This window comes from Pieris napi, chromosome 18 (assembly GCF_905475465.1).
Source record: "Pieris napi chromosome 18, ilPieNapi1.2, whole genome shotgun sequence".
Classification (NCBI taxonomy): domain Eukaryota; kingdom Metazoa; phylum Arthropoda; class Insecta; order Lepidoptera; family Pieridae; genus Pieris; species Pieris napi.
In genome coordinates this window covers 5,645,412-5,669,788 of record NC_062251.1, presented here as the reverse complement: position 1 = coordinate 5,669,788, position 24,377 = coordinate 5,645,412, and the positions used below count along the sequence as shown (strand labels likewise).

General features: G+C 36.3%; 1 protein-coding gene across 1 annotated transcript in view; it reads right to left on the bottom strand.

Annotated features, from left to right (window-relative positions):
- Nucleotides 1-3,180: 3,180 nt before the first annotated feature.
- Nucleotides 3,181-24,377, bottom strand: part of LOC125058762 (cilia- and flagella-associated protein 91-like) — a 34,959-nt gene continuing 13,762 nt past the window's right edge. The window contains exons 9-22 of the mRNA XM_047662917.1: nt 23,979-24,147; nt 22,154-22,351; nt 21,527-21,700; nt 20,243-20,427; nt 17,820-17,966; nt 16,547-16,676; nt 15,064-15,155; nt 12,823-12,971; nt 11,501-11,670; nt 9,849-9,968; nt 9,051-9,137; nt 8,043-8,159; nt 4,072-4,194; nt 3,181-3,302 (exon numbers count right to left, since the gene is read on the bottom strand). Coding sequence (XP_047518873.1) covers nt 3,181-3,302; nt 4,072-4,194; nt 8,043-8,159; nt 9,051-9,137; nt 9,849-9,968; nt 11,501-11,670; nt 12,823-12,971; nt 15,064-15,155; nt 16,547-16,676; nt 17,820-17,966; nt 20,243-20,427; nt 21,527-21,700; nt 22,154-22,351; nt 23,979-24,147 — 1,983 coding nt within the window. The remainder of the gene's footprint in view (nt 3,303-4,071; nt 4,195-8,042; nt 8,160-9,050; nt 9,138-9,848; nt 9,969-11,500; nt 11,671-12,822; nt 12,972-15,063; nt 15,156-16,546; nt 16,677-17,819; nt 17,967-20,242; nt 20,428-21,526; nt 21,701-22,153; nt 22,352-23,978; nt 24,148-24,377) is intronic.

Sequence of the window (24,377 nt, the reverse complement as noted above, 5' to 3'; positions counted from 1 at the left end):
GGTTGTGCGGTACCGGGCGAGTGCCTAAACCGTGCATGGAGGACACGGTAGAATTTCTAAAGACAAGCACGAATTATAAAAAATCCTATACTTGACGCTGGCTAATGCACAAATCGTGCCAGAGCCATAAAAAAAATAAACAAAGAAATATATTAAAAGGTTCTTAATCAAAATTACTTTTAATTCAGTCTGTTGATAAAAAATATCAGAATATGTTATAATTTGTTCTGTTTGGAACCATTTCACTGTTATTTATTTCATTATCAATTATTTTCATTTTCAATTTAATTATTTTCAAATGTAAACTGAACTTTATTGACTATAATGACTCCTTTTCCAGTCTTTGATTATTTAATTGTAATTAATTATTTGCTTGCAATCAAAAAGTATTTGTAATAATGCCAAAGAAGTATAACTTCTTACGCGCGTACATAAGTACACTCAGCCTTTTTTTCAATTATTCTTGTTTAGAGTCATATAGGTATATATAGATATACCTGTTAAAATAATATATAATTAATCTTCATTTGACTGTTCAGTGGGATCCATCGTAGAATCAACATCATCGTAGTCTGTGAGAGGACTTCCTGGAATAAAATGATTAACATTATAGAAGAAGAAGAAAAAAGATAATAGACATAATAAAAAAATCTTTAGGTAAACAAGAAACTGCACTAAGTCCCACTAGCATTCCCTGTGTCGTAGTCTCTTCCATTTGACATATCTTAAAATATATAAATTACGTGTCACGTTGTTTGTCCGCTATGGACTCCTAAACTACTGAACCGATTTCAATCAAATTTGCACACCGTGTGCGGTGAACTTGAAAGATAGGATAGCTTACATCTTAATTTATACCTGCAATATTATTTTATTGCAAAAGATTTGATTATTATTTGATAGTCACAATTCGAACAGATGGCGCTGTGTTGAAAGTACCAACGTTTCACATAAGCTACAATTAAATGGCATAACCACCAAAAAAGCATGGTGGTCCCCATGACAGGTGTTTTCCTACCGTTTCCCTAGAATAGTTTGCTAATATGTAATATAACTAAAACCTTAGCCACAGCAACGCTTGGCTGGTCTGCTAGTAAATATATATTTTTTTTATTTATTAAAAAAAATAAATTAACACAAAGATAGGCAACCAATACTCACTTTCAGTAGCACTGGTTGAGAGTGAGACAGTGTCACACTTGCACCGCCTCATCTCTTCCAGGATTCGGAGTGCTGACGGCAGCAGGTTCGATTCCTCTTCAGGTACAACTGCTGTATATGTATTATCATTAGCAAAAGGTCTGTTAAGTTGAACGCTGTCATGTAAGACATAGACGGCGCAGCAACGATCAAAGATTCAGTCTAAAACCGAGACTAATAAAGATATGGGCCGGCAACGCACTTGTGAGCCCTTTGGCAATGTGAGTGTCTATGGGCGGCGGTTTCACTAATAACATCAGGTGAGCCTCCTGCCCGTTTTCCCCTGTTTTGTAAAAAAAAAGGCCGGCAACGCAATCGCCAGCCTGGCATTGAGAGTGTGCATGGGCGGCGGTATCACTTAACAACAGATGAGCCTTCTGCCCGTTTGCCCCATGTTTTGTAAAAAAAGGCCGGCAACGCATTCGCCAGCCTGGCATTGAGAGTCCATGTACAGTGGTATCACTTAACATCAAATGAGCCTCCTGCCCGTTTGCCCCATGTTTTGTAAAAAAAAGCCGGCAACGCACTCGCCAGCCTGGCATTGAGAGTGTGCATGGGCGGCGGTATCACTTAACGTCAGATGAGCCTTCTGCCCGTTTGCCCCATGTTCTGTAAAAAAAGCCGGCAACGCACTCGCCAGCCTGGCATTAAGAGTGTGCATGGGCGGCGGTATCACTTATCAGATGAGCCTCCTGCCCGTTTGCCCCATGTTTTGGAAAAAAAGGCCGGCAACGCATTCGCCAGCCTGCCATTAAGAGTGTCCATGGGCGGCGGTATCACTTAACATCAGATGAGCCTCCTGCCCGTTTGCCTCATTCTATAAAAAAAGAAAAAAAAGGATAAAATTAAGATTTTTCCCGGGTACTTTTGACTTGTCTCTTCCCTAGCCTTGTCTTCGACCTGGTCTACCCAACCTGACATAACCATCCAGTAGCGTAACTATACCATTTGGGGCCCGTGGCAAATTTCATGGGGCCCTATCAGTAAAAATCATCACGTTGTACTCAATTTTAATAAACTTTGGGATTGTCATAGAACTCAATTACTCGTTATATATGTCCCACTTTTAAAAAAAAGAAAAGAAAGTGTGGTCGCCCTCTTGCACGGTGGGCCGACGAGCTTAAGAAAGTTGGTGGAGAGGATTGGGAGAAAAATGCTCAAAACAGAGAGAGATGGAGTCAATTGGAGGAGGCCTATACTCAATAAGAGGTCCTTGGAAAAACAAAAATATATATATAATATGTGAATATGTATGTATGTATTTTGTGTGTGTGTGTGTATATATTTTGTAACTTTTTGTAAATTTTTCAAGGAATAAATGAGGCTTAATTATTATTATTATTATATGTCCCACTAAGGGCCATAGCCCTCCTCTCTTAGGCGAGAGGGAATGGTCTGTAGTCCCCACGCTAGCCCAATGCGTATTGGAGACTTCACATTCATCCATAGAACATAATATCTCTTGAGGCCCTCTTGGGTCGGGGGCCCGTGGCATTTTGCCAGCCCTGCTACTCTATTGTTACACCACTATAACCATTCACGGTCTGTGAGTGTGGCGAGAGCTATTCTGACCTGAATAATGTTTTCTTTTCTTGTCCTAAATATGCCCATTCTTCCTTATACACTTCTTTAGTATCTCTCTCTGTTCCCCTTCCTACCAATATTTCTTTACTTCTTCGAGATTTAAATCCCCTTGTATATAGTATTATAAGTATATTTATTGTAAATAATAACATTAAACTATAATTTTGATTTATTTTCCCCTTATTCTGATTTTGTTGTAAATTTATTGCGTTTTCAATCATCTATGTTATGTCGCGATTAGTTTCCTTCGTTTTTTATTATTCTTATATATATTATCTTATTTATCTTATACCTACTTGACGCTGGCTTATGCACAAACCGTGCAAGAGCCATAAAAAAAAAAAACCATTCACGCTTGCCTTGAATTTCCTACTTGTTAATCGCGATAAATTAATATTAGTAAATACCAAATTGCACTGATGTGCTTGGCACTTCATCATAACACTTGCAGGATGGATCAGCTAATGCCCGTTCCTCTTCAGCCTTACGACGAATCTCTGATGGCAGCTCCTTCGAACCTGGAGACAAGACAAGCAATACTATCAAAATACACCTTTATGAATACTATTATGAAAAATTTTAAGCAAATGTAGATATATATAATTGTAATATAGACTATAGAAAATATATCTATACTTAATATTATAAAGAGGAAAGATTTGATTTTTTGTTTGTTTGAAATGAATAGGCTCCGAAAGTACTGGACCGATTTCAAAAATTCTTTCACCGTTGGCAAGCTACACTATTCCCGAGTGACATAGGCTATATTTTATTTTCAAAAAAATTAGGGATGCTTACTAAAACTTGAATAATCTAACCCAAGGTGTACAAAAATAAACAAAAAACTTCCTTCAATCGCGTGCGCTGCGAAAACTATTAATGATAGAACACAATGATGTATTAAAAATTTTCAGGCCACATCACTATCTACAAAAAACGTCACGACAGCATGTCTCTATCTTTTATAGTTACGTCACAATAAGCGTCCTTTTATTAATTAAAATACCACCGCTAAAAAAGGCTCTTTATTCGTACCTAGGTATTGATCCTTATCAAAATAAATACCAACGTTTCTAGCTACAATTTAATGGCATAACCACCAAAAAAGCATGGTGGATTGGTGTTCTCCTGCCGTTTCTCTTGAATAGTTTACTACTATGTAATATAACAAAAATTTTAGCCACAGCAACGCTTGGCCGAGTCTACTAGTGTTATATAATGTGGTGTTATATAATAAACAAACAATACCCAAACTTTTCGCTACTGTTTTACCATGTTTCTACTTACAGAGGTCTTTGGGTCTGAATGGTTCGCTCCTGTCTAGGGCATCCCCAACAATCACCTTCATATAATGTCGATAATCTGACACCTTGACTGGCTTTTGAAGTGCTCCGGTCGCCACTGCTATACCTGTTTTAAATAATGAAAATCTTCATTAAAAAATCTGTCATAATTCAACTAAATTCATCTCTTTTCATTGCAGCGTAAACATAATATGTCAGAAAGAGACAAGTGTACTTTTATTATGCAATTCGAATGACTTTTAGTGATCTTTTAGTTTAGATTGACGACTCATTGGTCTAGTGGTTAGTACCCCTGACTGCGAATCCATGGGTCCCGGGTTCGATCCCCGGCTGAGACGAACATCGATATGATGAGCATTTGGTGTTGTGCTTGGGTCTTGGGTGTTTAAATATATATTTATATGTCTATCTATCTATAATATGTATGTATATCCGTTGCCTAGTACCCACAACACAAGCTTCACCAGCTTAGCATGGGACTAGGTCAATTGGTGTGAATTGCCTAAAAAAAAAAAAGTTTTCTTGTTTGTTCTCTATTCATCACAGCGTAAACATCATTTATCAGAAAGAGACCAGTGCCTTTTATGGTAGGGGAGCCCAAGAGGGGATTTCGGGATTTACTAAAGCGCGGCAGATTAATATATAGGGGGATACCTTGTACCCGGTTAAGTACCTCCACAAAATATGAGGCCCATATATAAGGCCGCCCGTGAAGGAGACAGGATCAGATTAGTAAAAAAAAATTGACCGTCAGAAATTCCCGAGCGCGTCAGATTAAGGTAGGGTGAGTTAATTACATCCTAAAAAGTGTATATTCCACCAATCTGACAATTTGAGAGTGACGGAAAAAAAGGGGAGGGCAACAAAGTTGTAAAAAAAAACCGTCATCTCGACATTCTCGAGCGTAGCTAATTTTTTTTTATTTTGAAGGAAATAATTCAAGAATAATGAAAAATATATAATCTGACGATTTCCGCAAGCCGAAATAACAAAAAATCGTCGAAAGAGTTAAATGCGTGCAGCTGCGTGATGCCTACATTTCCTTTAACCGATCGGAATCTACTAAACGGCGTTCTAAATATTTTCCTCAAAATTACATTTCCTGTGAATTTGAACCGATTCGGACCGATAGATTTTGAGAAATTTTGAAAAATCTTAAAAAAATATTTTTTTTTAAGTGGTTTCTTTATTGATCAACTTCAAAAACTAATTTGCCTTTGAGCTTGAAAAACCACGTCGATCGCCACCAAGCTCGTCAAAAGCGGTTGATTAGTTCGAGAGATATCGTGAACGAAAGAAACCCGAAAAAGTGTTTTTTCGGGATTACTCCGAAATTTGTGGTTCTATCAATTAAAATTGCAAAATTACTTATGATGATGATAAAACTGCGTCGAATGACGCCAACCGCGTGAAAATTGCTTGATCCATTCAAAAGTTATTGCGGTTTGAAAATTCCAAAAATAGTGTTCTATGAAAATTCTATCAGACTTTCGAGCTGGGAGAGCTCAAATGCATAGACATGTTATTTCTTTGAACTCAGCGAGCTCAAAATATCAATTTTAAGCGCCCAGGAATGGAAGTAGCGGGAAGTTGCAGGAATGGCCCTTTCGGTGAATCGTTTTTCTAAATTTTTTTTTGTCAGATCAGGCGAATCCCTCTAGATAATCGTCAGATTATGAGACAGTACGTTTAGAACATAAAGATGAACCACATATATCTTAATCTGGCGCTTGAGTATTTCAAAATTGCAATTTTTTTTTGCATATTATGAAAATGGCCGTGGGTTTGCGTCCCATCGAAATCGTCAGATTAGTGAATGAGAGCTTTTTTTTGGTGCACTTAACACTCCCTTAGAAAATCTGACGCGCTCGTAAATTTTTTTTTTTTCATTTCCAACCCTTAAATACAACCACCCGCATCATGCAAACGATCAGATTAACATAAGTACATTATTAAAAATACGTAGGGCATAGATGCTATCAATATCTGACGTGCTCGAGGATGTCCATGCAACAGTTTTTTTTTACATATTTAACTATCTATAGCCGCTTCCCCCACCGATGAAAAGGAATTTATCATATAACATTTTTTTCTTCTTTTTATCTAAGCTTTGCATCCCAATAGGTCTCTACGACGCTCGAGTAAATCCCCATTTAGCATCGTGGGCTCCCCTACCATTAGTTGATGTTTTTACTATTTGGAATTTTGCGGCATCGAATCGTACAAAAGCATCATTAAAAATTTAATTGAAAGCACATTATTATTAAGTATTTATAATTACGAAAATTTAACCAGCGAGGAAGATTATTATACGTATTTTTTTATAGAACAGGGCAGGCAAGTACCCACTTGCCTGCCCTGTTCTATAAAAAAATAGTAGGCCCATCTGATGTTAAATATACCTAAAAAGCAACGCATTCTGGCATTGAGCAATGCGTTGCCGGACTATTAAGAATTATTACGCTCTTTTCTAAGGACCCTAAGTCGAAATGGTTATACATTTTGAATTCTTTAATTAAAATTCTCCTGTGTGGACCAGCAAGCCTGAATACTGTTCTGTGTACCCAGAAATTAACATCAGCCACTGATCACCAGCCCTGCGATTCTGTAACTCACTTCACGAACTCACACAGCGGTTTTCGCATCGGCGGTCTCTCTCAAATCAGTCGTGAAGCAGTCATTTTATGATTTGGCATTCTGATAAACAATAAAGTACAAGCTCCCACCTTTTCATTAATTGAAAGAAAGAGCTCTAAGAACATAGCCAAAGGTTAATCTACACTGGTAACACGAGGGCGGACCTAGATTTTCCCATCACCTGGTTTTTATAGGATAGGATAAAACAACGGGACAACTTATAACTATAACCTAAATAGGTTTTTGAAGTCAAGGTGCTTCTATAGCGTAACTGAATACTTAGAACATAAGTTTAGAACATAAATTTAATAACGTATGATATGATATGTACAATAATATAATGATACAAATAATATAAAAACTGACCAATTCATATGACTCATAATGTAAAATGTAAAATTCCTTTAAATACAAATTTGCGCGCCATTGTGTGTGGCAGAATATGCGAACTTATGATTGTACCACCTGACACATTTTTGTACCATATTCTTGCAATAAATTATAATTATTATTATTAATTATTAACCATAAAGCGAACTTTGCGTTGCCGGCCTTTGAGTTAGGCTCGTTATAATGGATTTTATACAGAACTAGCGACCCGCCCCGGCTTCGCACGGGTGCAATGCTGATACTAAATACACTACAGAACTGTACGGCCGGCCGGTACCGCCGCAAACGCTTCGTCCCGCAATTTTTAAATCTGTAATATCTTCGAAAATATTCACTTAAATCATGCGATGTAAAGGGCCATATAGATCTATATTAAATGAACAATGTATTCAAGGTATTTAATTGGTTAAGGATTAATGCTGTATTGGTTAAAATCGCTTCGAAAATTAGCCATTATTTGTCGTAAAAAGTAAATGACAAAAAAAAGTTATTGTGGGTTATCCATAAGAGATAGACATATACCATCACGGACTTTTCTGTAGACCTTTTCAATGTGTACAATACTTAGTACATTATTTTGATAAAACTCGTAGGGTTCAGCCTGCGTTTGCAATGTAAGCGGAAAAAATGTAATTATTTACGACATCACATTAGAAACCTCAAAAATAACAGTACTTCTCCACTATTTAATGGATGTTATTATACGTATAAACCTTCCTCTTGAATCACTCTATCTATTAAAAAAAACCGCAGCAAAATCCGTTGTGTAGTTTCAAAGATTTAAGCATACAAAGGGAAATAGGGACAGAGAAAGCGACTTTGTTTTATACTATGTAGTGATAAGAAGAAAAACTTTGTTACGCAGCACAGTCTTTGTATCCTTGATGACACATCTTCATTCTACCGAAGACTGATGAATCTACTTACATTCATCAATAATCTCCCGTGACTCCAAGTCTATTTCCACCTTCTCACGTAACAGCTGGTTCACATCCCAAGTAACATTTGCCACTTCTTCGCGATGGTCACGCGATCTTGTCATTACTGGAACGTTTATTTGAATAGTTAAACACTAATTAACACAGACTTTAGTCGTTTAATAGTATACTTTATAGGTCATATTTTTGAAGTTATACTTCTTTAGGCGCGTTATGAAAAATTGATGAGAGTGAATTTTTACGATGCGCGCGCACCGTTACACAAAATTAACAGAATGAAGTTAGTTCTAGGTGGCATGAAAATCGATAATAACTATGTTCAAGTTGTATATTCTAGTATTTTTATATTTAGAACACGTGTTTCGTAACAGTACAATTAAACTGTGAATAAATAAATATTATTTTGGTGTTTTTATCAATTCAATTTCATATACGACGGTGATAGTATTTACTAATAATAATTTTATTGATTAATTTTAATATTTATCGTTAATCACTGCTGCATTTCAGTTATTGTTTTTCCATACGCCAAAGAAGTATAACTTCTAACGCGTGTACATAAGTACACACAGTTTTTTTTTAAATGGTTTTTATATAAATAGATTCGATTTTACACCAGTATAAGTTAATTTTTTAGTTTTTTCCGTAAAATATTTGTTAATCTCAGTTATTTTAATATAACTATCACAATATTACACCCGAATACGAAGTATCTGAAGGTGAAGGTGATTTTTTTTTATTATTTTTTTTTTATGGCTCTGGCACGATTTTTGCATTAGCCAGCGTCAAGTATAGGCTTATGTCTTTAGAAATTCGACCGTGTCCTCCATGTACCGTTTAAGCACTCGCCCGGCACCGCACAACTCTCCCAAAGGCCGAGAACAAATTTAAATTAAATTAAAACTTGCCCTCGAACCGGGAATCGAACCCGGTACCCCTCACCTAGCTGCCACTTAATAAGACCGCTAGGCTATGAGGCCCATTGAAGGTGACTTACCATCAAATAGTAATTCGTTGAGCCAACAGCGAATGTCGTGCGCAGGAGTGTAGCGTTCATCGCGTGTCTTAACTTCTTGATCACGGCCTGCAAAAAGCATTTTAGGGTAAAATAACTTGTAAATGTTGATTTATAAAAAGATCGATAAATAAAAAAATATTGAGTTTTCCGTCAGTGACGTGATAGAAAACCTTCACGGATTCGTCGAATCTACGATCTATGTAACCCACTTTAGTTATGTTACATATACGTATATATATTTTAATTCCTAATAAAGCGAAAACGAAATGTAAACTCATCACACTTGAAGCCAATATGAGCCCTTTAGTTTTAACCACACTTATAAATTGTATTTTTGTTTGTCCGCGATGGACTCCTAAACTAGTTAACCGATTTTAAATTAAATTTGCACACCGTTTGCACACAGTTTGATCTAACTTAAAAGATAGCTTACATCTCAATTTATAGCCGCAATATTATTTTATTGCAAATTATTTGTTTATTATTTGAGTCACAGTTCTAACCTCTAACAGATGGCGCTGTGTTGAAAGTACCAACGTTTCACATAAGCTACAATTTAATGACTGGTGTTCTCCTACCGTTTTCCTTGAATAGTTTACTACTATGTAATATAACAAAAACCTTAGCCACAGCAACGTCTGCTAGTATTTATAAATGAAACACTATGTACACTTATAACGTCAGCAAATAAATGCTTCTAATCGTATAAGTCAGTTGTCGTACAGACGTGATCAGACCATAATCTAGAATTGAACATTATAACCATGGCATACTCACTTCTAGTGTACCTCCACCTTCGGTCTTTCCTTGCAGTGGTCTCAACAGGTTCTCGTTTGATCGGGCAGACTCGACATCGACAAACATCACCAAGCGGCTCTCCACATTGGGTACATAGTTCTGAAATAATTTTTTTGAAGTGAAACTTCTTTATCGGGGTTGGAAAAAATTTTTGTGTAACATTTTTTCGTTACGCGTCACATTTTTCGGTTACGCGTCACATGTTTCGGTTACGCGTCACATTTGACCGTTACGTGCGTCTTTTTCTTGTCCCTACCAGGGTTGATTCAAAGAGATGCTAAACCATTAATAACAAAAATGTATAATAACGATAACAATGATACTAAAAATTCTATTACAATTTATGAAATTCTGTAATAATCTTAGTGGTAATAAGGTAAAAGGTAAAATGAAATAATTGTATTATTTGTATTCAAGTCTGTGATATTAAAAGCCTTTTGTTAAACTTTATCTAATTTAACTTTATTTAACCAATTTCTGTAAAGTTGCATATAGATAATTTTTCGAAAAATAAGGTCATAAAGAAGTTTCACTTCTAACGTGTGTACACTAGTACACGCACATTTTTTTTATATTGAATTGTCCAATAAAAAAAAAATTATTCCTTTTAAATATACTACTATTAGTAAACACAAAAGATTAGAACGTGTAGGTACTTTAGACTTTTAAAATCTACTGAGGTTAGGTTAGTAACAAGTCCGTTCCGCACGAAGTCTCGAAATAAAAGTGAGTCAACGCCGGTGTTGCCACGCTTTATATAGGTTTCTGCTACAAGATGGCGTTAGTCCGCTAATACTACATTTAATTTATTATATTGTGGAGGTGCTGCTCTCCTCCAAAGGAAGGTTACCAGTCTAAGAAATGACTGGGCTAAAGGCCAACTGACATATTAGAAGTGAAACTTCTTTAGGTGAGGGTAAAATTTTTACGGATGAAACGCAATAATAATAATATTAGCGTCACGAAGATGTGCAGCGTTTTTGTCAAAGGGAGAGAGCGATTGAGAAAAGGCGAACGTAGCATGAAGCAAATAGCAATGGAGCGAGAGTAAGCAAGGTTAGAAAGATCGAGAGAGAGAGTGAGATGGAGCGAACGTCGCATCACGCACAGTGCTATGGAGCGAGAGGGAGAAGAGAGCTATAGTGAGAAAGATAGAGAGAGATAGTAAGGGAGATCGAGAAAAATACACGTTATTGGTTGATCTATTCGTTTAGTAGTTACATATTAGAACTTTAGATGTCAATGTCGCATAACGTCTTGTGCAGTAAACGCATATTTTTTATTTATTTATATGATCATTAGCACGTATACAGTATGTAAATAGTGTGAATATAGATATACAAATACATGGAGTGATCAAACACTGGTACATGATCATCTATTCGGGCTTTAAACTTAGTAATAATTAATTTACAAAGAAGTTTCACTTCTGACATGTGTACTTTGTACGCACGCACTTTTTTATGATGGCCAGGGCTAGCGCAAGATCTCCTGCGAGATTCGAGTAGCTTTGCCTGAAGGGCAGGACGGAAGCTCTCAGAAATAAGTGATCTCGTCTGTCCTTCAGTGGCTCCAGTGGATGGCAGCTTAGGTAGAAAAGCTATGTATATCCTTAGTTGGAATTCTAATACCTCTTCTATCTTCAGCCTCATCCAGCATCCCAAAGATGCTGTGCCTGGCTGCATTCATCCTTGAATTCTGCACCGCGGCTATCTGCATCCGACTGGCTGACTTATGGATCTCGGGCAGAAGGAATTGCTGTACCAAATCAGCAACCAATTCGTTCTGTTCCGCCGTTGACCTGAAAAGAAAGTATTAATTTGAAATAGTTAAACTGTAATTTAAAGAATTAAACTGTAATTTAAATAGTGAAAATGTAATTTAAATAGTTAAACTGTATTTTAAATAGTTAAACTGTAATTTAAATACTTAAACTGTAATTTAATTAGTTAAACTGTAATTTAAATAGTTAAACTGTAATTTAAATAGTTAAACTTTAATTTAAATAGTTAAACTGTTATTTAAATAATTAAACTGTAATTTAAATAGTTAAACTGTAATTTAAATAGTTAAACTTTAATTTAAATAGTTAAACTGTAATTTAAAGAATTAAACTGTAATTTAAATAGTTAAACTGTAATTTAAAGAATTAAACTGTAATTTAAATAGATAAAATGTAATTTAAATAGTTAAACTGTAATTTAAATAGTTAAACTGTAATTTAAAGAATTAAACTGTAATTTAAATAGTTAAAATGTAATTTAAATAGTTAAACTGTAATTTAAAAAGTTAAACTATAATTTAAACAGTTAAACTGTAATTTAAATAGTTAAACTGACTCTGATACCAGAACCTGGGTAACTATTTTCATACAAAAGGTGGTATGGCTGGATACTGATCTGAAGCCAGAGGGATCGCAAGTGCGTTACCGGCTTAAGAATTGGTACACTGTTTTCTTGGAGGACCCTCGTCGAAGTCAAATTGGTTCAGAAATCTCAGTAGTTCCACTTAGTTTTGCGAGGCAAAAACTGCCTTAAAAACCACTTAGATGTGCAACGATCCGTCGTTCACCTCGACGTCAGCCTCCAGGTGGTACGGGACATATATCAGAAACAACTAAACCAATTTTGATGAATCTTGGACTGTTCCGAATATTCCAGGATTACTTCAAAGATTTACCTTTTTGTAGGTAAAACCTAAACAATACGTAACATTTTATTTTATTTCCCTCAAATGGGTCAAATTTGTCCCTTTTTCGGTGGAGAACTTTTTTAGTAGCAACACTTATGAACAGAGTATAATATGTATTTCTTTTTTGACGTTCATAAGTGTACCTATATGATTAAATAATTTTGACTTGATTAGAAAAATTATCACGAATCAGGTACAGAAATATGAGGCCCAGACCTAAATACACATATTTATCCTGCTTTAGATTTTTTGGTAAACTTACATGGAAGCATGTTCCTTCAAACTCAAATCGACTTTATCAGCATCAGATTTCACTTTCTTCAAAGCATCTTCTTCTGCTGCCAATTCCACGCCCTGCTGCAGTATCTCTTGTAGATAGACGTCTACCGTCTCTTGTGTAACTCCAAGTATCTGGCATAAACAGAAATTTATTTATCAGAAGAAGTACAGGATATCCAGCTCGTTTATCAGAATGCTCAATCTAGAAATCGGTGAGTTTTGACCAGTGCTCTCCAGAAACGAAAAAAAATGGAATGGATGGGTAGATTGTACTACACTAACTTAGTTATCATTCAAACTTCTTTGGTCAATACAGATTAATTTTACTTCCCAACAATTTCATATAACTACCGAATAATAATACGTTAAATTTTAAGCAGTTCGTTGAGGTTCACAATCTTTCGGCAGTTTATAATCTCGCGAGATAGATTACAATCTAACGGTGTTTACAATTTTACGGCGACATATATAAATTACGTGTCACGTTGTTTGTCCGCTATGGACTCCTAAACTACCGAATCGATATCAATCAAATTTGCACACCGTGTGCAGTTTGATCCAACTTAAAAGATAGGATAGCTTTCATCTCAATTTATACCCGCAATATTATTTTATTGCAAAATATTTGTTTATTATTTGATAGTCACAATTCTAACGGATGGTGCTGTGTTGAAAGTACCAACGTTTCACATAAGCTACAATTTAATGGCATAACCACCAAAAAAATCATGGTGGTCCCCATGACTGGTGTTCTCCTACCGTTTCCCTTGAATAGTTTACTACTATGTAATATAACAAAAACTTTAGCCATAGCAAAGCTTGGCCAAGTCTGCTAGTTATATATTATATACTTACAATTTTCTTAACCTACAAACTAATAATACAAATGATTAAAAGGAAAATGAAAACACATTTAAAAAGTTTGGTCCCAGTGGCAGTGTACCTTTTAATGGGACGGGCTTTAGTATGGGATGCTACTTGTATGGACACGTTTCAAGGACACCTCCTTCGGACAAGCAAAAAGCTGGTGCGGTCACAGAGTAGGCAGAATAAACAGCACAAATATAAGAGTCTTTCCTTCAACTTCGATTTTATCCCCTTTGGAGTAGAGACTCTTGGGCCGTGGGGTTCAAGTGCACAGGCGCCTATTAAAGATTTAAGTTGGCGCCTGGTAGATGGTATCGGTGACCCCAGAGCTGCCCTGCGATTCTGTAACTCACTTTTCGAACTCACACAGCGGTTTTCGCATCGGCGGTCGCTCTGAAATCAGTCGTGAAGCAGTCATTTTATGATTTGGCATTCTTATTATTGTTTATCAGAATGCCAAATCATAAAATGACTGCTTCACGACTGATTTCAGAGCGACCGCCGATGCGAAAACCGCTGTGTGAGTTCGAAAAGTGAGTTACAGAATCGCAGGGCTGGTACTTTCCTAGCTCAACGAATAAGTATCGCAATACAGCGAGGAAATGCTGCCAGCGTTAAAGGTACACTGCCACAGGGACCAAACTTTTTAAATTTGTTTTGATTTTCTTTTTAGTTAAAACGTTGGGACAATCGACCTGATTGTTAAACATTTCTCCAATGACATCTTAAAGTTGTTAACCTGATTTCGTATGTTGGGAACTTTTTCGAGATGCCACTGGAGAAAAGAAGATGCCACAGTAATCTTTTTTGTAAGCGCTCCAGTCGTTATGCGTTTGCAATAATTAATATTCTAGATAAAATAAAAATAAAATGTTTATTATGGAACAAAAGATACAGGTATCACTTATTCCACGTCATTAAATTTGAATCTGTAGGCATCCCTACATCAGCAAAGAAGACAGAGGGTGTAGGCCGAGAGAAAAAGTCGGCGTAAAAAACTCTCGGTACTCTTTTAAAATAGCAAATCATCAAACAACACATATTTTAAAACAAATATCGCAAATTAGAAGTAGCCTGTCTAGCACTAGTCCCAGGCCCTTTTATCAACTAGATAATCGTTAACTTTATAGTCAGCCTTTTTACACAGCTTTCTCTAATACATTTCTTAAATTTATTAAAAGGCAGAGATAAAAGAGCCTCTGGGATTTTATTAAAGAAGAGTATCGCTTTTCCCAAAAAAGAATTACTAACATTTAGATAGTCTAGTACGGGGAAATTGCAGCATGCGTTTGTTCCGAGTATTAAAATATATAATATTAATATTCGGAACAAACGCAGGCTGTTGCTGGATAGTAACCTGTTTGAACATTTCATCGTGCTCTCTTCTCCTCTGTTCTTCCTTCTGCCTTCGACCAGCCTCAGCCGCCTCGCGCATTGACTTTTCGCGTACTGCCATTAATAAAGACTATGCTTTAACTGATTTCAGAGTTGAAAACATTAGCTTTAAATTTGAGTCAATAAGTCCCATTCAAACGACACAACATTTTTAGAAAGATTTTTGAATTAATTGTGACCCTTCATGAAGATGTTGGTCGCGCTCAATCTAACTAAATTATTCGTAACTTGAAAGGGTTTATAGAAAATGTTATCTAATATATAAAATTCTCGTGTCGCGGTGTTTGTGGTTAAACTCCTCCGAAACGGCTCTACTTCTCATGTAATTATCTGTGCATATTGGGTGTGTCTGAGAATTGGACAACATCTATTTTTCATCCCCCTAAATGTTAAGGGTAGTCCACCTCTAAATTTTCTTTTAATTTTAGATAAAAATTTTATTCTTTATTTTTTTATGATACAGCATTAAAAAATACATACAACCCCTAATTTTCACCCCTCTACGATCAACTCCTATTTTTTTATTATAAATGATATACATGGCAAAATGACGTTTGCCGGATAAGCTAGTTTTAATATATGTTAATACATATATGTTTCTATTAACTTTTTTATTCCTTCTGTTTGTATTATCATGTATAAAATATCTCACAAAGTTAATTAGTAAGGTAGATCGTTGATATTATATTCATAATACGAACATCGATGTGATGAGCATTTGGTGTTGTGCTTAGGTCTTGGGTGTTTAAATATTTATTTATATGTCTATCTATCTATAATATGTATGTATATCCGTTGCCTAGTACCCATAACATAAGCTTCACCAGCTTAGCATGGGACTAGGTCAATTGGTGTGAATTGTCTTTAAAAAAAAAATAAAAAAAAATAATTTTGGTCCAAATTGAAAGTTACGATACCGTCAAACCTTGTGGTGGCTTGACATGGTTGGAAAACATGGGGAACAATTTGATAATTCGTCGCGTCTATTGTCTAGCGTTTCTCAATCATAAGGATGTTTGGAACCCGACTTAAATGGACTTATCGGTCACCACCGCGAGGCATGGACTTAGGGTCCTGCAAGAAAAGAGCGTACCAATTCTTGAAAGGCCGGCAACGCACTCGCGAGCCCTCTGGCATTGAGAGTGTCCATGGGCGGCGGTATCACTTAACATCAGATGAGCCTCCTGCCCGTTTGCCCCCTGTCCTATAAAAAAAAATGTATAAATCTAAAAATAAATCCTCGGAGCAGTGAGGTCGTAAAGCCTGTGAAGTTCCCAGGAAACTTCTGAGCTTCTGGAAGGAGCTAGTCTAATTACGCACACAAAGCACAACGGACCCAATGAGCGTCTAAGTGGGGAAAATGAATCCACACACACACATACATACAAAACTAGACGGCATGTGCCAGACAGGAATGAGGTTTATCAAAGACACAATAATAATACATGCGATAAGTATGAAAGCATGATGTCTTCTCTCTTCCTTCAGTCGTCTCAACTCCTTTTCTAGGAAGTCCAAGGCAGCTGATACAGCCCCACCACACAACTCTTCTACTAATGCTGTAACTGCGTCTTCCTACAAATTGGGATTATTCAAAATTCAAAACTCAAAAATCATTTAATCATATTGGTAACACATTGTACAATTATGACTTGTCAGTAAATAAATACATATTAATGCTATTTTACATTTAGTGCCAGTTCTCAAATCAAGGGCGTAGAACTGAAGAGAAGAACTGGCAATAACCTCTCCGCCACTCTTTTTAATCGCCAGGTTTTTTTTAATGACATTTTAAATGATGCGCGTTTCGTAACAACAGTAACTCTAGTCAAATACGCGTTGTTTGGGCTTCATTCTCACCCTTGGATAAAGATAAACAAAGAAAGAATCATAACAGTATCATAATTCTCAACAGGAAAACGTACCTTTTAATTTATATTTTACAAAGAGATACACTTATTTTCTAATTGACGACTCATTGGTCTAGTGGTTAGTACCCCTGACTGCGAATCCATGAGTCCCGGGTTCGATCCCCGGCTGAGACGAACATCGATGTGATGAGCATTTGTTGTTGTTCTTAGGTCTTGGGTGTTTAAATATGTATTTATATGTCTATCTATAATATGTATGTATATCCGTTGCCTTATACCCATAACACAAGCTTCACCAGCTTAGCATGGGACTAGGTCAATTGGTGTGAATTGTCTTTAAAAAAAAAAAATATAAGGAAATGTAAGCAAAAATCGAAACTAAATTTTTGCGGAAATCTAAGCAAAAATTGGCATGCGTTTATACATAGCGGGCAATGGCGTAACTATACCATCTGGGGCCCGTGGCAAATTTGATGGGGCCCTATCAGTAAAAATCATCACGTTGTACTCAGTTTAATTTTAATAAACTTCGAGATTTTCAGCGTACTCAACTACACGTTGTACATGTCTCACTAATGGCCATAGGCCTCCTCTCTTAGGCGAGAGGGAATGGTCTGTAGTCCCCACGCTAGCCCAATGCGTATTGGAGACTTCACATATATCCATAGAACATAATATCTCTTGGGCAGGGGCCCTCTTGGGTCGGGGGCCCGTGACATTTTGCCAGCCCTGCCACCCTCTTGTTACGCCACGGATAGCGGGTGTAACATTATCCTACTAAATGTGGATGTCGTTAGAAAATGAATCAAGCAAACTCTCGTGCTAGAAGATTCCAATGCGACCTTACCTTAGCTTCAGCCTCTGTTCTCAAAGCGTCATGATCCCTGGCTTTTGCTTCCTCTCTAGCAATTCTTGCGCGATCTTCTTTTTGTAAACCGTGCGTAGTTTTCAATTCCTCCGTAAGTTCTGCTGCCCTGGTACGTCCTTCGTACATCTGTATCAAGTATTTATTTATTTACAAAAAACAATCCATTTCAGGTTCCGGAATCGACAAGAATCCAATTAAGAATTAAAAATAAATTAGGAAATACAAGCTGAAGATTGAAGAATTACATAAGAAAAATATTTTATTTACATATATCGCCTTCTGACGTACCCGTTTCATTATTTGCAATACCTAGGTAACACTGAAAATGTTTCGAAAATGAAAAACAGCTTCATGTAGAAAGTTGCCAATACTTTTATTGTTTTTACACGCTTTATATTAGCTTCACCTGTATGTATGTATGTATGTAACCGACTCATTCGGACTCGATTTTGACCCACTTTAAACGGACAGATTTAATTCAAACTTTGTACACTTATAAAGAATCAGCGACAATATAATAATTTCATAGGTTTATCTCGAAAAAACAATGATTTTTTTTTAACTCCACAAAGCAATACGATTAAATTGAGACAACACGTATTACACAGTTTAAAAAAACTATAAAACACGCTTTTAAAGCACATTAAAACTAAAAAGTGAAAAATAATTCCTAATTTAGGCTGAAAATCGTAATAACCAAAAAATACTGGTGAGAAAGTGTGGGTTGCTCGATAGACGAAAATATGGCACAGAGCGCCCCACGCTTTTTCACAATAATACCAGTAGAGAGGAACGGAGCTTCAAAGTAATACAAGTTACATAATAGGCAAGTAGGTGATCAGCCTCTTGTGACACGCGCCGTCGACTTTAGGATCTAAGGCAAACCGGTTTCCTCACGATGTTTTTCTTCACCGAGCGAATGTTAAATGCGCACATAGTAAGCCCATTGGTGCACAGCCGAGGATCGAACCTACGACCTCAGGGATGATAGTCACATGCTGAAGCCACTAGGCCAACACTGCATTGCGAAGTAATCAATTACAGTTGTAAAAATTACTGATAGTCTCCCGTAGAATACCAAAATAAGCCTCTCCCACGAACTCGTACCACAAGTAATGGTATTTCTTTTTATAGAACATGGGGCAAACGGGCAGGAGGCTCACCTGATGTTAAGTGATACCGCCGCCCATGGACACTCACATTGCCAGAGGGCTCGCGAGTGCGTTGCCGGCCTTTTAAGAATTGGTACGCTGTTTTATAGAAAAACCCTAAGTCGAATTGGTTCGGAAATACTTCAGTCGCCAGCTGGTTCCATATAGTGGTGGTGCGTGGCAAAAATTGCCTTTTGTTTATTAGTTTATTTTGTAAATCTTAATATATATAAATTACGTGTCACGTTGTTTGTCCGCAATGGACTCCTAAACTACCGAACCGATATCAATCAAATTTGCACACCGTGTGTAGTTCGATCCAACTTAAAAGATGGGATAGCTTACATCTCAATTTATACCCGCAATATTATTTTATTGCAAAATATTTGTTTATTATTTGATAGTCACAATTCTAACAGATGGCGCTGTGTTGAAAGTACCAACGTTTCAAATAAGCTACAATTTAATGGCATAACCACCAAAAAAGCATGGTGGTCCCCATGACTGGTGTTCTCCTACCGTTTCCCTCGAATAGTTTGCTACTATGTAATATAACAAAAACATTAGCCACAGCAACGCTTGGCCGGTCCGCTAGTTGTTTAATAGTTTTTTCCTAGCATTATTTATATATACAGAGTAGATTATACTTATTAATTAGTGTCTATTGAGATTATATTATTAGAAATCTTTTACGGTAAAATTGATAAAAGTCAAAAGTCAAAAATCATTTAGTCATATTGGTAACATAGACACTTATGAATCGTCAATAAAGAAATACATATTAATGCTTCTAATTTTACATTTACTGCCAGTTCTCAAATCAAGGGCGTAGAACGGAAGAGAAGAACTGGCAATAAACTCTCCGCCACTCTTTTTAATCGCCATTTTTTTTAAACGCTTTATATTAGCTTCACCTGTATGTGAAGTACATGTATGTAACCGTACTCCTTAAGACTCGATTTTGACCCACTTTAAACGGCCAGATTTTATTCAAATTTTGCGCACCTGTCAAAGATCGATGACAATGCAAAAAAAAAAACTAAAAAATAAATAATAGTTTAAAAAACTAAAAAACACGCTTTTAAAGCACATCAAACTAAAAAGTGAAAAATAATTCCTAATTTAGGCTGAAAATGGTAATGAACAAAAAATACTGGTATTATTGTGAAAAAGCGTGGGTTGCTCGATAGACGAAAAATATGGCACAGAGCGCCCCACGCCCGCGTTTGTAGATTGATAATTTTATCTTACCAAATTCTGCACGGCCCGTCCCCTGATAATCCTCTGCAGCGTCAGGGCTGCTTGGTGGGATGTCTCGTCATCGTCAGGCACTTCCTCCACTTCGGGAGTGGGAGGTCGTGGGGTTACCACAACCCGACGTGGTTTTAACACACGTAGAGGACCCGCAGTGTGAGATACAGCTCCGAGGCGTGCCTCTAAATATTAAAAATACTTTTTAGAAGACAGATAAATAATTTGAGGCCTAATGTATGACAGCGATCATTATTCATCACACAGATAATTGTAGAAAGTTAAATTTCAATCAAATTGATTCTATAATGTCGTACTTAAAAAAAAAGGGTGCGTGTACTTAAATACGCGCGTAAGAAGTTATACTTCTTTGGCTTTCTTTATTTTTTTTAAATATTAAATAATTAATTAAACATTCAATTATTAATTAATATTAATAAAAATAACAATTATTATTTATTATTTTATTATATTATTCATTCAATTTAATAACTAAGTATGTTTCATAACCTTTTAACTAAGTAAAAATAGGTCTTTGTGAAAAAGCATTGCTAAATTTCGTTGAAAAAATAATTAAAACTCCTTTATTTGTTTAAAAGGTAAATGTCATTATGTTCATTCAAAATTCTTGGCATAGCTGCTAACTTCACGCATATTCTATTTGTTTTTACTTGTAGATTGTCTTATTCTTTGTGTCTCGGTGCGCGCGCATCGTAAAATTTCACTCTCATCAATTTTTCATAACGCGCCTAAAGAAGTATAACTTCAAAAATCGAGAATTAAAATTAAACTTGGTATATTATTAGTTCAGGCTTCAGCGTGCGACTCTCATACCTGAGGTCGTTGGTTCGATCCCCGCCTGTGCACCAATGGACTTTCTATGTGCGCATTTAATATTTGCTCGAACGTTGAAGGAAAACATCGTGAGGAAACCGACATGTCTTAGACCCAAAAAGTGGACGGCGTGTGGCACTGGAGGCTGATCACCTACTTGCCTATTTGATTTAAAAATGATTATGAAACAGATTCAGAAATCTGAGGCCAAGACCTAAAGAGGAAGTAGCGCCACTGATTTATTTATTATATTATTAGTTAACACAAAAGATTAGAACGTGTAGGTACTTCAGACTTTTAAAATCTACTGAGGTTAGGTCAGAAGTACGTCCGTTCCGCACGAAGTCTCGAAATAAAAGTGAGTCAACGCCGGTGTTGCTACGCTTTATATAGGTTTCTGCTACAAGATGGCGTTAGTCCGCTAACAATATATATCCAGAGATAACTCACTCTTTAGATCATTATGAAGGCTCTCAAGGAACTCTTCACTCCACTTGGTCTCTCTTACGCAGAGCTGGGTTGTGTTTCTCGGCAGGTGATGTCCAGAACATGTCCTTCCTAAGTTTTGGCCACACTGCTCCAGCCAGGCTGGTGGAGCAGCAACAGCAAGGTGGTCTTCTAATGCTGGAAAAGGATATCTTGGTCTTTCTCTAGAGAGCTATTGATTGTGGAGTAGCACTTTCAGAAGACTAAAAATTATATGACTTAATTAATGTCATAAAAATGAATATTACTTTAACTCGATTTTTCTCTTACTGTTTTGGTTAGAAAAAAAGAAGTACTTCCTTTCTGCCCTGCGATTCTGTAACTCACTTTTCGAACTCACACAGCGGTTTTCGCATCGGTGGTCGCTCTCAAATCAGTCGTGAAGCAGTCATTTTATGATTTGGCATTCTGATAAGGTGGGAGCTTGTAGTTTGTTTATGTATATGTATATACATATTTCAGAATATCAATAAGCCGTGACGTAGATTGTTGTTATTTCTTTAAGCTTATTTGGAAACATCTAATATAGTTTTACCCTCCAATTGAAACCACTGTATCTTGGTTTGGTACAATAGGTCAAAGTGTACTCACACAATAATCTTGGATCATAGACAATTTCCGCGTGCCTCCTCTTGGCCTGGTACCCGTGTCTGGCGCGAGGTGCTCGTAAATCTGAAGTAGGATCTACAGCCGCTGCTACCGGGTCCCCTCCACCCCGAGCTGCTCGTTTTGCTTCGACTAAACCTGCCCGACCGCCCATACTATGTAGGGCTTTGAGTTTGCGCATTTCTGAAAAAATATAATGTTACTAGCTGACCGGGCAAACGTCATTTTGCAATGTATATCATTTATAATAAAAAATAGGGGTTGATTGTAGAGGGGTGAAAATAAGGGGTGGTATGTATTTTTTAATGCTGTATCATAAAAAAATAGAAATTAAAAACTTTGTCTAAAAAAAAAAAAATCTAGGGGTGGACTACCCCTAACATTTAGGGGGATGAAAAATAGATGTTGGCCGATTCTCATAGATACCGGATAAGCACAAAAAATTTCATCAAAATCGGTCAAGCCGTTTCGGAGGAGGTTGGCAACGAAAACTGTGACACGAGAATTTTATATATGTATTAGATTAACACAATAAACAAGTGATATATCGTTTACCCCGGGACAACGTCGTAAAGAACTATTACGAGTGTTTTCTAATTTTTGACTTTTTTGGCATTACCCAAAATGTGTTGCCGGCTGTTTAAGAATTGGTACGCTCTTTTCTTGAAAGACCCTAAGTGGAATTGGTTCGGAAATACTTCAGTGGGCAGCTGGTTCCACATAGTGCTGGTGCCAAAATTTGCCTTAAAAACGCTTAGTTGTTGAGCGACGGACGTCAAGGTGATACGGATAGTATTTTGTATTTTGCCTTGACGTCCGATGATGAAACTCATCTGCAGAGTAGTGCAAACATTATATATAGATTAATTTTCTACGATTTAATTAATTGATATACTATACATTATAATATTCCCACCGCATAAAAAACATGTGTATGTACAGTCGACTCTCGATAATTTGAAACTCAAGGGACCAGAGATAAATTTCAAATTATCAAGAGTTCAAAATAACAAGTGTTTGAATAACCACGAGGGGGAGGGGCGACTGAAGGAAATAAGAATTTGATCAAAATTTGTTACTTATTATTTCTATATTCTTATTAAGTATTAACAATTATTCACAAATTTTAATTTCGAAAAGAAGTTTGTAATCTTTTTTTGAGTGAGTGACTCATTTATGTAAACAATTGACAAGTCTGTGCATGTATGTAAACAAATTACAGGTATGTGCATGATAAACGCTTCAAATTATAGAGAGTAGGGAAGACCGGATTTCAAATTATCGCATGTTGGCGAGCAAGATAATACTTTTTCAACTTCAAATTACCGAAGGGACCAATTATCATTGATTTTATTCAATTTATCGAGTACTTTTCAAGGGACCGGTTTTTTTTCTTCAAATTATCGAGAGATTCAAATTACCGAGTGTCAAATTATCGAGAGTCGACTGTACTTATATGTACACGCGTTAAAAGTTATACTTCTTGGGCGTAACTAGATCAAAATCTTTTCAAAAATGTTATTCTACGTTTGTAGAAAAAACTACACTAACAATATAGAAAAAAGGTATTAAATATATTGAAAGTTTTATTATAACGCATTATCTAGTTAAATAAAGTTTATTTAAATATCACAAAAAATTATTTCTACATAATTAAAATGGAAATTTTTTATTTTAAAATGTTGAATATGCTAACTTCAGAGTGTCGTTTTTTTGTGACGGTGTGTGGTGTCGCAAAAAATTTACTCTCACAATTTCCCGAACGCGCCAAAAGAAGTATAACTTCAATAACTCGTAAATATTCTTTTACCTCTATCTCTGGTCAGTCGAATATGATCAATCTTCCTCTCCATATCAGCTTTCTTACACGCCCATAATTTCGCCAGCTTCTTACCAACACGTGTTGTCTGCCTCTCTCGTTTCTCACTTTGCTGCTTGTGCAAGAGAGACAGCCTGATGTCTTGCAGTTCGTCTATTTCCTGTTTAGATATAGATATAAGAATACTGAACATGTGTGCTAAATTTCGTATGTGCGTTCACAATTTCTCGGAAACAAAGGTATCCTTTGATTTGAATCAAGGTAGGTAACTTAGATTTAAAAAGATAGTGAATTCACAGAAGAGATGGAGAAGGTCACAGAGCGAGATGGAACCCACTAAGGAAGGCCTATACCAATATAGTAAATATACGTAAATAACGACTCATTGGT